The 14568-nt window shown below is 35.0% G+C and overlaps 1 protein-coding gene across 2 annotated transcripts in view; it reads left to right on the top strand.

Moving 5' to 3' along the window:
• The window catches only part of NUDCD1 (NudC domain containing 1), a 37781-nt gene extending 25029 nt beyond the window's left edge, over positions 1-12752 (top strand). For both annotated transcript variants that reach the window (XM_082752265.1, XM_082752266.1), the window contains exons 6-10: positions 937-1144; positions 3934-4066; positions 5343-5468; positions 7425-7584; positions 9931-12752. In XM_082752265.1, the coding sequence (XP_082608391.1) occupies positions 937-1144; positions 3934-4066; positions 5343-5468; positions 7425-7584; positions 9931-10223 (920 nt within the window). In that variant the 3' untranslated portion in view covers positions 10224-12752. The remainder of the gene's footprint in view (positions 1-936; positions 1145-3933; positions 4067-5342; positions 5469-7424; positions 7585-9930) is intronic.
• Positions 12753-14568: the final 1816 nt, after the last annotated feature.

The raw sequence follows: 14568 nt of genomic DNA, 5'->3' as shown, positions 1-14568 counted from the left end.
GTTTTTTTTTTCCTTTGTTTTCTCACTTCTCTCGCTTGTTAGTTGTAGGCAATAAATCTTACTGTCTCCTTATGCCGAGTCTGTTTTGCCCGTTACAATAATTATTGCGTGATTTTCTCGTCCTTATCTCAATCCTTGAGCCCTTTTCACATATTTTCTCCCCATTCCTCTTTGAGGAGGGGGAGTGAGAGAGCGGCTGTGGTGGAGCTCGGCTGCCCACTCGAGCGGAACCACGACATCTGGAGAAGAGGAGGCTCAGGGGAAACCTTATTGCTGTCTACAGCTACCTGAAAGGAAGTTGTGGGGAGCTGGGGGTCAGCCTCTTCTCGCAGATAACTAGTGATAGGACTAGAGGGAATGGCCTCAAGTTGTGCCAGGGGAGGTTCAGGTTGGAAATGAGAAGACATTTCTTCTCAGAAAGAGCAGTCAGGCACTGGGACGGGTTGCCCAGGGAGGCGGTGGAGTTACCATCCCTGGGGGTGTTTAAGGAAAAGTCAGATGTGGTGCTCAGGGACAGGGTTTAGTGGGTGACATTGGTGGTAGGGTGATGGTTGGACCAGAAGATACTGGAGGTCTTTTCTAACCTTTATGATTCTACGATACATTTTGGCTATCCATTCTGTAATATCTTTCACAATAAGTTTCCCAATTAACTTTAGAGTAATATTTAATGCCCATTGGATAACTCTGTCAGCATATTTGAGTATAGTTATGAATACAAGATGTTTTCCAACCGAGGGACTCGAAATGAACTTGATTGCTTTAAAAAAAAGTTTTTCTATTTTATAATCAGAATATATTTTAAGGAAGTTGTTCAGATTAGAAGCTTATTTCTGCCCTTCCCCAACCATGGCTCCCAGCAGCATTGCATGCTGTGGAAACCAGGACAGCATTTTTTAATCTGGTTGACGTTTTTCTGTACGTTTTCAATTGTAGACCCTCTCTATTACTGGCAGCAGACTGAAGATGATGTGACAATAACAATTCACATTCCTCAAGACATCACTAAGGATGACATAAAAGTACACTTTTCCCCTGAGAACATACGTGTTACACTGAAAGACCAGCCTCCTTTGATGGAAGGAAAACTACATTCTTCTGTGGACCATGAAAGCTGCACATGGATAATTAAAGAGAATAAAAGGTGTTGTATATGGTTTTTAGATTTACTACTGCTGGGAATTGATTTCAGAGTGTGTATCATATCTGACTTCTGGGCCCTCTGGGAATGGACTCATTTAATGCTAGACCCTGAACTCCTCCTTACAAGGTTGTATCTCCTCTGCTGAAAGTAGCTCACTGGCTTCTGCAATTCTGTCTTACAGTACTGTTTCTTTAACTAATTGTGAAAGTAGTTCCCTCTTCTTACAGTTACTTGCTTATGAGGTTATATGACAAGCTATTTTTTACAATGACACAGAACAGCCTTTTCAAGCTAAAAATTTATTTTTCACACAAAAAAATGTATATGGTACTGACAGCTATCCTCGTGTCAGACCAGGAAATTCGTTTTCCACTACTGAGCTGTGAAGCAGAATTCTTCACAGTGTTGGGATACATCAATGCTCATGCCTTTTCACTATTTTCGTATGCTTTGCCTGTGCTTATTGGCAACCAGAGATAATGTGATGTTTTAAAACCTTTGGTTGTCTTTCTATAACAGTATTCGGTGGTGTACTCTACTGAAACTTAACCCATACGTGTCTGTGTTTTTTTTATTCTCTTTGAGAATATCTTGTCCATTCACTTCTAGTTGGTCACAGTGCAAAAGTGAAAAGGTTAAACTGTTAAATGATTCTCACAAAGACCGTTTATCATAAAATCGGGAAACTTTTGGTGATAAATTCAGTAAGGAAATTTAGTAATATTTTGAAGTACTAAAAATGTCCAGGGGAAAAAAAAAAGATACAAACATAAAAAAAAAAAAAAAAAAAAAAAGCTTTGTATCAAAGTAAGGTTAATCGATTATTTTTTTCCTTTTTTTGTTATTTTTTTTCTTCTCATGACAATTCAGGATTGATTAACTGGACTTTCACCCTGTTTTTCACAGACACTTTTTTTTTTTTAATAACAAGAAATTTGATAGAATAGATGGAATTTGTCTTGGATCTTCAACAAGTATAAGAAAAGTAACAAACTGACAGTATATCATATATATTTGAACATTTACTACTTTTGCTCTTAGGATAAAGTAATGAGCCACTATGCACTGAAACAAGCACGTTTGGTTTAATGGTTTCTTAAAGAGTAATTTCCATGTATGGTATCATCAGGTGAAAAAAAAAAAAAAAAGAAGAAAAAAAAAGAAGAAAGTTGTTTTGAAGTAAAGAGTTTTTTTTTTTTTTCCTTTAAAGAAGGTAAAATGAAGTTTTTTCTCTGGAACAGTTTTGGAAGTAAGGTTCCCAGACCTGATGGTGCAGAAATTAAGGACTAATGTTTGGGAAGACTGAATTCTTGCCATTATAATGCTTTAAAATACTAAATGAAAGAAGATATGCTAGGAATGATGACTTTGAGGTGTTTGGGCAAGCTTCACGTTAATCTTGATGCACTGTGTGGACTTGCACGTGTAGTATGTGAAGTACAGTGAAGCCTGTACTTTGTGAGAATTGGTTGTAGTAGGAAAACAACAACTGAAATTGAAAACTACTGGAAAGACATTCCCAGTTAAAGTTTTTTTTTTTTTTTCTAAATTTAATTTGATAAGTTTGTTTTCCTTGAGTTTTCTTTCATAAAAATCTTTGCTTTTTCCCAAAAGGTAGCTAATGAAAGTTTATGTAATTCCTCTGGAGAATAGCTAAAAGACTAATATTTATATGCAGATTATGCTAATGCTGTATACTGAAATGTGAGTGCGTAGTAGTTGATCATTAGACAAATAGCTAAATGATTCAAGTTTGAGCTAATTATCAAGTGGTTAATACTGCATGACTCTCAGGTGTCTGTTTTAATATGAAATAGTATTTACGCATTTGAATGTTGTAAGTAGTACTTGATTTTTAATAGTGACACTGCAATTCCACTTTAAATTTTTTGATTAAAAAAACTTGCTCCAAATTATCTTCTATAAAATAATTGTATTTCTGATAACCAATGTAGTGGTTTCAGTTATAAAATTAAGGTAATTCAGAGGTCACCAAATACTCTGATGCAGTACTTAGTAACTTAGAAAGTTTTCTTGTTGTGTCAGGTAAACAACTGATGTTCTAGACCTTGTAGGTGTGTCTAAAAAGCATGTCTATTGAAACTGTATTTGTTGTTCTACCCATGTGTAATTAAATAGAATTACACTGCTGACACATCCGGTTTTCTTCATTATTTACTTATGTATTTATTTATTCCTTATACCAAGTTCTTAAGTGTTTTTTTTTTTTTCCTCACAAGTTAAAGTAATTGTACATTTTTATGTAGAATTTTATGTAGACAGTGTAGGTAACAGTTGTACTATTTCTGAGGCTTATAAAATACAAATATTTTTGTTCTACACATTATACAAAGGTAGCGTGCGCTTGAGGGGTGGCATTTAGTACCTGTTAGGTTTCAAATAAACTTCTGCAGTGAAATTTTCTCTCTCTGAATTGATTTACTTATAGGTGATCTCCTGCAGTATTTAAAAACTAACAAAACTACTTCAGAGGAAACCACAGTTGAATTGAAAACTCTGAGGGCACTTCCATGAATACATTTTATTCATTATTAAACTTTTAGAAATCACTTCTCTTTCATCTTATTTTCTTTGGGATATTTTGGGATATTTTCCATTAGAATAGTTTATTTTATAAGTTGGTTCCTTGTGTTTTCTGTTACGAGGTTTGCATTATCAGTTTGTAGAGGAGAAGCTCTCAAATCTATATTCAGAGCTTTCTGACTGTCATCTGAAAAAAGGATGCAGTGTGTTCATCTACTACTCATTGTCTTCTATTTGCATTTTAGCTTGGAAATTTCTCTAATTAAGAAAAATGAGGGTCTCCGGTGGCCAGAGCTAATAATTGGCGACACAAATGGGGAATTCATTATGGACACTGAAATGAGTGAATGTCTGATGCATCTGACCTCCGAAGAAATGGTAAGAAGTTGAAAAATAAAATATTTAAAATTCTTGCACATTTGTATGTTGTCTTTTCTTGATACCCTATTTCGCACATCATTGGTAGACCTTCAGTTCATTTACTATTCAGAATCCTAACACCAGATTCATTGTTATCTGAAATTGGTAACAAACTAATGGCACTAGAGTTCTGAACATGTTTAGAACTGTACTGTTTTCATCTGGGACTGAATTTAGCTTACATTATAGTGTCTGTGCAACAAAACAAGTCTGATTAATTCAAAAAATAGATTTTGTTCCCATGATGGGCCAATTTTAAAGCAGTTGATTGAAGTAAATTTTAAGTATGTCCATTCCTTGTTTATCAGTAGGTTAGCAACAACCGTATGCTGTCTTTTTAGGGTTGCTGTACTTGGCTTATATTGACTGTGAGTGTTAATGAAATGGTTTCCTAGGCTTGCCTTTTAAAATAAGCATGACTCACAAACTTTCTGGCATTGTTATACAGGGAGTCTTTACTTGAAATGTAATTTTAAAGTACTGTTTGTTTGATACTTCACCTTTTGGTTTGATTAGAAAGTGGTATCTCATCTAAAACTTGTGAAATATGACTCCCTGTGGATCTTAATATATTAGTTGTGGATTACTGCTTTTTTGAAGAGGGCTGAAAAAAGTTATACTACAATAAATTCTGGTTAGTGCTTAAAATTGATTTCACTCCTCTCTCCCCCACTGTTCATGGGCAAGATACTGTAGCACATCTAAACATATTTTCATTGGGAACTTCAAATGTCTTTGCTTTTGCAACTCATACTGAGGATAAGGGGATTTTTTTGTCACAAGTTTTCAGTTCTTGTGCAGTAATTACCATGATGAGGGTAATTAGGGCTACTTAGACAATAAATCAATCCAATTTTTTTTGTAGCATTTTCAGTAGCAATCTGAAAGAATTTTACAGTGATGTAAATTTACTTTTACCTACTTAGGTTGTTTTCAGGATCATATACTCTTGCTACTTATGGGGGAGAAATATTGTCCATGTTTTGCTGGTATATGTTCCTTTCCTTAAGCTGAAATACATTTTGTTGTACCTGCCACCCATGCTATCTTCCACAACAGAAATGGTGGCTTTCATTTTGGTTAAGTACATCGTAATTTGATCTTTAAGTATAAAGGGATATGCAAATGATTCTTATAGTTCCATGGATTGTTTTTGTTTTAGAAAGGGATTGATACATATACAGCTGTATTTAAAGCTCAGTTTTTCAGAGTTTTCATTGTCTTTCTGTTTCAGAATCCAAACCCCGAAAAGGAAAACCCACCTTGTAATGCACAAGAATTAGAAGAATGTGATGCTTTTCTTGAAGACAGTGCAACTTTATGCAGATTTGATGGTGATACCCTAAAGGTCACTCATGTAGTAAGTACTGTAGATTATTACAGAAATATTTTTAAATATTGTTTTTCTGATATGAACATAAAATTCTGTTATCAGAACAAAAATCTGTGCAAGTCCTTGAAACCACATACATTTCTTCCATAACATAAAATCACAGCAACAATAAAAAATTATCTACCCATGTGTCCTTCAGTAGCACTTTGATGTAAAAGTAAGGCTGCTCTTATCTCGTTTTTACAATATGTATGTGTATGTATATATGCATTTAAATCTGTGTATATCTGTATAGATATATCTACATAGGCACACTTTCACTCAAAGTGAGTCAATTGAAAAAGCAAAGGTATGTCAGAATAATGACATGAATGGAGTCTTCTTCAGGGACAAATTTTTTGTAGGTTCCATAGCTTTTATTTTTTTCACTAACTTTTCAGATAGCCTGGTAGGAAGCTGCACCTTTTTTACTACAAAAATAAAGCATAGATCCATTTTTTTTTGTGATCACTGTTGGTCAGTCACATTGGAAATAGCAGTGAGCAAAATGCTTAATCTAGATTTTGAGCAATGTCCCCCACTATCAGTAAGTTAGAACTTGGTCTGGTTTATTCCCTAAAGGAACAAACAAAATAATCATCTGAGAGCATCACAGATTGTGGTTGTCATTATTATTATTATTATTATACTTTTTTTTTTTCAAGATACCTCTACTAAGCTTGTAATAAATGTTGGTGTTCTACTCAAAGCACATTTAGAACAACCTTTGTTCTGCAGAACACGTCATGGTTACAGAGTAAGATCCTGAATCCTAATTTCCCATTTCCTTAGAAAAGCTCTAGAAAAAGTCTTGAGGATATATTTTTCAGCTTGTGGTTTACTGTCTGTTTAGGTAGTGTTCATCCATTTCTAGATCTCAAAAATATATGTGCTTGCTACTTTATTATGTATGAGAATATATAAAGTTCAACACTAGCACATTGTAGTAGACCTTTTATTTTCACTTACAAAACCAGTTATTGCAGCAAGCTCAGTATCTTTCAAAACTAGTTTTACTCTTTTATGATAGCAAATTCCAAAATTTCTACGTGCTTGGAAATAAAATTATTTTTATTAATTAATAACATTAATAATAAATACAAGAGCTGTTTTTTTGTTGTTGTTGTTTTTTTAATAATTTGCATCTGTACATGTAAGAGATTTTGAATTGTAGGCTGGGAAGGCAGAATATCATGGTATTCAGGCTGAACATGGGGTCTCCCAAATCTGCTTTTTGGAAAGCAGTTGACTATAAAGGTCATCAGTGTCACAGAGAAGGAACTTTTGTTTCCTTGATCATTCACTGAAAGAAGTTTTTATTTATTTTGGAGGTAATCGGGATTGGCAGGATATGCCTGTCTCACTTCTCTTATGATCATTCCTGATGTATAGAAGTAGTTGTTGAATGGTTTTGGTCATCTAGACACTTGATGAACAGAGTGCTAGTCTGGAACTTAGTAATTACTTCATTGTGAGAAAATACAAAACTGTTGACATTTCATCATTTTAGTATTCTAACTAATCCTTTTTCCAGTGCTCACCAACTTTTATTTTTGCATAGGGACAGTATTTCCTTCCCTATTGGCATGGCAGAAAAACAGCACTAATTTTTTAAGTAGAGAGAATCTTTTCCTAACATCAGGTGTTGTAGATTAGGATCCATCCTAGAAAATCATTTCTATACAAAAGCATTTATTCCTGTGTGCTCGTGTAATGGGCATAATCCTTCCCTAAACATTATCCCAAGAAACTACGTTGCACGTGTTTGAAATGTGTTAGCCACCTGTTGTGTACTGAGATCAGTTTGAACACATCATCATAATGTGTTCAAACATTTTATCAACTGGCAAACATTAATCTGTTAAACATCCAACTGTGGCAGCATGTGACAGAATCCGTTATTCGTGCTTTGTATCAGTATTTTGTATTTCTTTTTGTTTTCAGATTAATCTTGGAAGCAACCAGTATCTTTTCTCAGCTGTTGTGGATCCCAGAGAAATGCCTTGCTTCTGCCTGAGGCACGATGTTGATGCTCTTCTTTGGCAGCCCCACCCTGACCAGCCAGAAAACATGTGGGAACACATTGCAACTTTTAATGCTTTAGGTAGGATATTGACTCTGTGTCACATTTCTGAGACATTCCTGCCTGAATTCTCTCAGTATGGCTTCTGTTGATATTTCACTTAATTAAATTTGAATTGAAAGGCACTGTAATTCTGTAGGTAACAGAATGCTAGCTTAATTCTAGAAATACCAGAATACCATAAGATGTTTATGCCTTGAGAAAAATGAACCTATTCAGACTATATACATGACGCAAGCGCAGTACTGCACAGCAAAAAGGAGAGTTCATTGGATAAGTGAACTTGATTTAAAGACTTCTAAAAGCACAGTAAACACCTTAAAAGACAGAAAAAAAACAGGGCAACAGTTGAGGTTCGCTGATGATGTTCATGTCTAATTTTGTATGTGCTTATGGTAAGGTATTTTAGTAAGAGACCATTAAACTTTTCCTATCTCATTGTCCCAGGTGGCAGGTCTGAGGAACTGGAAATGATTGTTCAATGTTTATTCTGTTACAAGAGCTAGCAACATCAAATTATGTTGGTACATAGTAGGTTCAAAAGAAACTAAAATAAATACTTAGCAAAGGCATATTTATGCTGTGGAACTTTCTTCTATAAAACCTTGTGGATGGGAAAAGTTTTAATGAATTTAAAATAAACAAACATGACAGGAAAAATAAAGAGCATAACTGTGCCAGCTATGGCTACAGAAACCACTTTACCTCTGAGATTAGACTGCCAGAAATGTAGGAAAATGTGACTGTGAAAACCCTTAGTTATTGCTGTATTCTTGCACTCAAGTGTAGGATTTTTTTTTAGTGAAAGCTGGAAGCAGAATTCATAAGCTAAGAAGCAGAAAATACTTAAAATAAATAGATAAAAGAGTAAGTAAGAATTGATGTATCAGGTAAAGCAGAATGGTCTACATAGCACAGTGTTGTACCTATAACTTAATAAAGATAAATCAGGTTTCGTTTAATCTAGTGCACCATTTACTATTTATTTATTATAGTGTTCATGTTCTCTAAGTGTGGTCTGGACCTACTCCTTTAACAGTGCCGTGTGACAATTTATTCCCTCTGTCCCCTAAATACATTTGTTTGACCACTCCACTCTGTCTGCATATAAAATGAAATGGAAGGCACGAGCTGTTTTATAGAGCTCATGTAGGTTTCCATAATGCATAATTGATTTTGGTCTGGATTTTTGCAGTTTATTTGGTTTTGTATATGAATGCTCTTTTTTTATAGCCTGTTATTTTCACTTATGGTCATATTAAGCGGTAAGTATCTTAAAAGTTCTCTAACAAAAGAGATTAATTCCACAATTTGTTCTTTGCTCATTTCAACTTTCATTATACTAGGAAAAAAATGGATGATAAGGATTAAGGTGATTTTTTTTTTTCAAATTATTGCTAGTTTCAATTTCTATGCTGACTTTGTAGTACTCTTTTTATAATGTGTTTCAATTGTTTTGAAAATAACAGGAAGGAAATCAGGATATCTTTGATGTTTTTATACCTATGGTGATAAAACAAAATGTTTCTCCAATTCTTTCTCCCTATAGTCCTATCATTTTACAATACTATATTGAAGTTTGTACATCTGTACTAACCTAGTACACTTTTTTTGTGCCATGTATGATATAAGACCTCAACTTGTTCATCTGTAGCCAAATCTTGAAGTACTGTAGAAGAGCTAGAAATAAAAATGAGTATTTTATTGGTTAACAAACTAAATTTCTAAAACTTGTTACTTTGGACAAAACTGTGCTATTAGTGCTAATTCCATCTTTATTTGCTTGAACTTTTGGGATTACTTTTTAACAAGCAATACAATGATGAAGATTGCAAAATTGTTACTTTTCAGTCCAAGTTTTAGACTGAAACCTAAGGAAGGAATCGAAGGGCAACTGAAGCGACCAAGAGTTTTCTTGCTCTGTGTATCTTTCCTAACAGCTTTCTCTTGAAAAGGGGGATAATTTTGAATAAACACTGGTCAGATTACAAGTAAATTCTAATGTTTTGCTGCTGGTTAAAGGAGCAATACTTGATCTTGCCCCTTCTTACTGCAGTTTTCTGAAGGAGCCTCTCCATCCCTCTGATGAGTTTGGTCAGCTGTCTCCTCCCAAGTTCTTGAGCATTCTAAACCTATTGGCTGTGTGGGGCAAAGAGTTGGAAAAAGAGGAAGCCTTAACACTGTGCAAGTCTGGCCATAGACAAACTATTCATGTTTTATCAACCCTGTTTTAGTCACAGATTCAAAATTTTGTTAGTAATTGCTTATTATTTTTGAAGCTAAGCTTGATTTTGACTTAGCCGTTTAAAGTGCTCTTGAAGCTAATATATTGCATCTTCTTCCTATATATCTTTTTGGGCTGTGCAGGTTACGTACAAGCATCAAAACAAGACAAGAAGTTCATGGCTTGTGCCCCAGACTACTCCTATTCTGCTCTTTGTGAGTGCTTGCGGCGAGTTTTCATCTACCGCCAGCCAGCTCCTCTGTCCACAGTTCTCTACAACAGGAAGGAAGGAAGACAAGTAGGACAGGTTGCCAAGCAGCTGGTAGCAACCCTGGAAGCCAATGATCCCATCCTAGGCTTTCAAGCTACAAATGAGAGATTATTTGTTCTCACAGCAAAGACCTTGTTTTTAATAAAGGTGAACACTGGAAATTAATTACTGAGTATATTCTGCTGCAGTTATGTTTATGTTTGAGGAATTGGTAGGTAAAGGATCTGAAGAGTTCAGTATGTTTTGCTGAAACTTAAAGGGATTTTACAGGGGAATCATTATTTTTGTTAGAACTTGTCTGTAAGTCAGTGGGAAAGTTTTTCAACTTTGCTGTCACTGAACCAAGCTTTTTCAGAGACACAGAAAAATACCTTTTGTGCTAGCAGCTTACTCAAAGCAATCTTCAGAGGCTGCTGTTTACATAGGTGAAACAGATTTATGCATTGGTTTTTCCAAATGACTCTTTGCCGCACTTCTAAAATTTGAGAATTCACTTCTGTTTTTAATCGACACTGTTTACCTCTGAAAGAAGTAATCAGGTATAGAAAATAAAGCCTTGAGTTACAAATGTATGGTGTGCGAAATAAAGAAGTGTGTATCATAAAGAAAAAACTAGAAATTCAAATAGTATTGGCCAAAAAATGATTGAATATTATGATATTCAATACCATTGAATGGAATGTGAGTGGAATGAATGGAGTATTGTTTCTTATACAGTTATTTAATCCAAGTGGAATGATTTCATTGTATATCCAATATGTAAAGTCTGTGACTTACTCATGCTTGCAGTGGAATCTAGTCACATTTTAAGAGATGTTGGATAGCTTCTGGTAGATTTTTCTTGAAAGAGAATCCAGGATGACTGCATAGCTGGTGACAACGTAGTGAAAGGTACAAGGCAAACTCTCATACTCTCAATTGTTATTTTAATTGGAAGAACTTAAGTGACTAATTTGCAATTAGAAAACTGCTAACAGGAAATGTACCTGTCTTGTAAAATGAGATGGGAAACTCAAAGGTTCTGCTTCTGCCTTAAATAATGTCATACCACCCTAAATAATGTGTTACTTGATAACTGTTTTGTCCCTGATGTACAAGTCCAAAAGTGGTGTATTTCCAATGTGAGAGTATGAATATGGATGCTTTAAAGATGCTGTTTACCAAACAGGCATGGTTAATTTTGTTGAAAAGCTGTATTTAAAGATTTTATTTTTTTTTTTAATTTAAAGTGACCATGTCAATACAGTTAAACCAAAAAGGGTCAGTTGTGTAAGTCCTGCTCCCCACCTTTTTTTTTTTTTTTTCTCCATAATTTGCTTATAACTCCATAGGAATGAATGCCTAATGAATACATTGTGTACTAAAGCTGCCATGGCCTGGGCTACTGGAGTACTGAGACAAACAGTGTGTGTCCCCTGGTAGTCTGCATCTCTGTCAATATTATTTCGGACCTCTGTAAGAATCTATTGAGAAGAAAATGTGTTCCTTTTTTATGGACTATCAAGTTTTTGGCTGTGGTTCTTTTGACTATTCCATAAATTCTGCAGTCTTGTATCAGTGAAATGATTAAATGATATGGTGGCAATTTAAGAGGGAGACAAGCAGTTGTCTTGGGAAAAAAAATAAATCCAAATTTAGCAGCTTTTCCTCAAAAGCAAATTCAGCCTGATTTTCCTTCTCTTTACTGCAAACCTTCACTTCTTTTATTTTTTAAACTGGCTTGAAAATACTTTTTAATAAGTCTCAGTGAATGTATTACTGTTTCATGACTTTGCTTCTAAATTTCCGTATTGGGCAATAATGCCAACAGCGTGGTGGAAATCATGTAGTGGCCCATGCAGTCAATTACTTTGCAGCATAAAGTAAGTGCATTGAGATTTATTTGAATATTACTTAGTAACCTGAATATAGATGAGACTTTCAGCTCTTTTTCAAATTCCCCCTTGCTGTGGCGTGCACATCTGGGAACATACTTCTGTTGTTTTCTGGAACAGATAAAAAACAAAGTCAAGTAAAATGGTCCCCTTTTCAGAGACTGTATTATCATATGTAGTGACTTAAAATATTCTGCTCCAATGTGTGTCTGTTTCAAGGGAGTTATTGTTTTCTCATGGGAACAACTGAACATGGTGAAGAGGTTCATTCATGTTCTCTGTTACTTGTCTATCTGCAATCATGGGGTTCTCAGAAAAGATGTCAGTTTCTTTTATTTTGCTTTCCCTGTGAATTAAGGACACTATTATTTAAAATATTTGCTGCCTTCAGGAACCTTGCATGCTGTCGCACAGCAAGCTATTATAATTAAATGGCTGCAAGCCGCAGGGAGGCACTTACTAGCAGCATTTCCAATTCTGTGTTCAGTTAATTGTAAGGCTTATTTGTTTAGTGTATTATTGCGGGCTTATACAAAGTATTGGGTGTATTTAAGAGGTGGTTTTCTGAGAACCACACTTCAATTTTTCTAGAATTTTACTTCTTGAAATCTAACATTTTAAGACAGTACTTCCTGAAAAGTCCCAATCACAGTCTGTTTACAGAATTTCTGAGAAACTACTTGGCTATTACAGACTTGCATTATTTATTTCAAATATTCTCGTTAGTGTTTCCCTTGGTTGGCTGCACATTTGGAATGTATCATGTATTCTTCTACAAGTTTAAATAAATGGAAACAAAATGTTACATTTATTAATAAAGTTTTTTAAATTATTTTAATGGATTTTTATTCCTTTCAAATGTACATCCGTCCTACGTTACTGAAACAAAATATAGAAATAGAAACAAGCGGTTTCTTAAAATAAGAGTGGTTATGTTAAGGACTGTTCTGTTGGGGCAAAGTTCTGATGGTTGTCAGCACAGCAAGGTCATGTCTTGGTCAAGGACATACGCCGTATGTCAAAGACTGGCTCTTCATTAATGAAACAGCAGATGCTGAGAGAGTAACAGGTAATATTGAAGGTTATATTTCATTTCAGTTTGCTGTGCTTTGTTTCAATAATAGTCATTATTCCCACTAACTTTTGAATTTCCTTGCTTTCTGTTAGTTTATAAATTCTGTTCTCATCATGCAGATTAGATGGACTTAAAACCTGCAGCCAATTGCACATTAGCAAGTAATAAGAATCTTATTATATACTGGAATTATTGCTGTCTGATTCTGCCACACAAAATATTTTGGGTGTAGTACTCAGTACTGTTTTGCTTGGAGAAGTAGCAAAGTATTTTTTTTGGCCTTTAAAAGTAGCTTAAATCACTTAAAAATAAATAAATAAATAAATAAAATATTTACCATGATGTGGTAGTTGGATATTAATATATTAAAATATAATGATAAATTAACAAGTTTGGATTTAGACTTGGAAAACTCCATAATCATTACTGGTCTAATGCTATAGGCAAAATATTGTTTAAAAACTATTCCAGTGTGGTTTTGTAATCTATAATTGGCACTTGCAAGCAATTGCCAAGATCAATGCAAGGAATCCAAATTCTAAAAATGAATTATCTTAGGGGGTGTTGGAGAACAGTCAGACTTGTTAGTGTCACTGATAAGAATGGGGCTTGGGCGAAGGGGAGCTGAGCAGCTTGCTGCTGCTCATCTCTTGCACCAACTTTGTGCGTTGAGGTCTGCAAGCTTGGCATGAGGGGATGCCGAGGCATGTATGTAAGTAGATTCTTTGAGATACATTTCTATACCAGATGTGGTTTATACCATAACAAATTGTTTATGTGTTTTCAACTTTGAGTTGATTAATGTTTACAATTAATGGATTCCCACAACTCAGATTTTCTAGCGGAATTATTCTCAGAACTTTATGTAAACATATGAGAACATTAATTCAGAGCTTGTGATAATTAGCACTTCTCATTAGTATTTCATTTTCAGTCAGTTACTCAATCTTCATTATGTAAACTAAATTTCTTGAAACCTATAAAAAATAGAGATTAATGAGTACTTTATGATGCTTTAGAAGCACGCTTAAAAGCACACTGCCAATGCAAAGGGAGAACAACTGCTAAAATCCTACCCTTTCTCAATGTTCCCTGAGCTTGGTAGCCCTCATTTATATCTAAATGAGACTACAGTCTAGGAAGAAGCAACTCGCTGTGAATCACGTCCTCTTTTTCTATTTAAGCCAAGCTCATCTCAAGTAGTGATCGCAGTTCCTAACTTTCTGGTTCCCAGCACAGGACCCATCTGGCAGTTTTAGCTGCAGTCCCTGGGAACCCAGCCCTTGCCGCCATGTAGCGCTGCGAAGACTCTCACTGTGCAAAATTGGTAACATATGTGGAGCTGCGGAATACCACTGATGTCCAGCTGTGCCCATCTGCAAAGGGTTTTCCTCTGAAATGCACTGCATATGTGTGGTTGAGTTTGAAATAAAAATCTATAACTAGGTGGTCAGATCAAAGAATCGTAGAATATCCTGAGTGGGAAGGGACCCACAAGGATCTTCAAGTCCAATGCCTGGCTGCACACAGGACCACACAAAATTCAGACCACATGTCTGAG

This window comes from Aythya marila (assembly GCF_965140915.1).
Source record: "Aythya marila genome assembly, chromosome: 2".
Taxonomy (NCBI): domain Eukaryota; kingdom Metazoa; phylum Chordata; class Aves; order Anseriformes; family Anatidae; genus Aythya; species Aythya marila.
The sequence above is the reverse complement of the archived record's forward strand: the minus strand, read 5'-3'. Positions and strand labels throughout refer to the sequence as shown.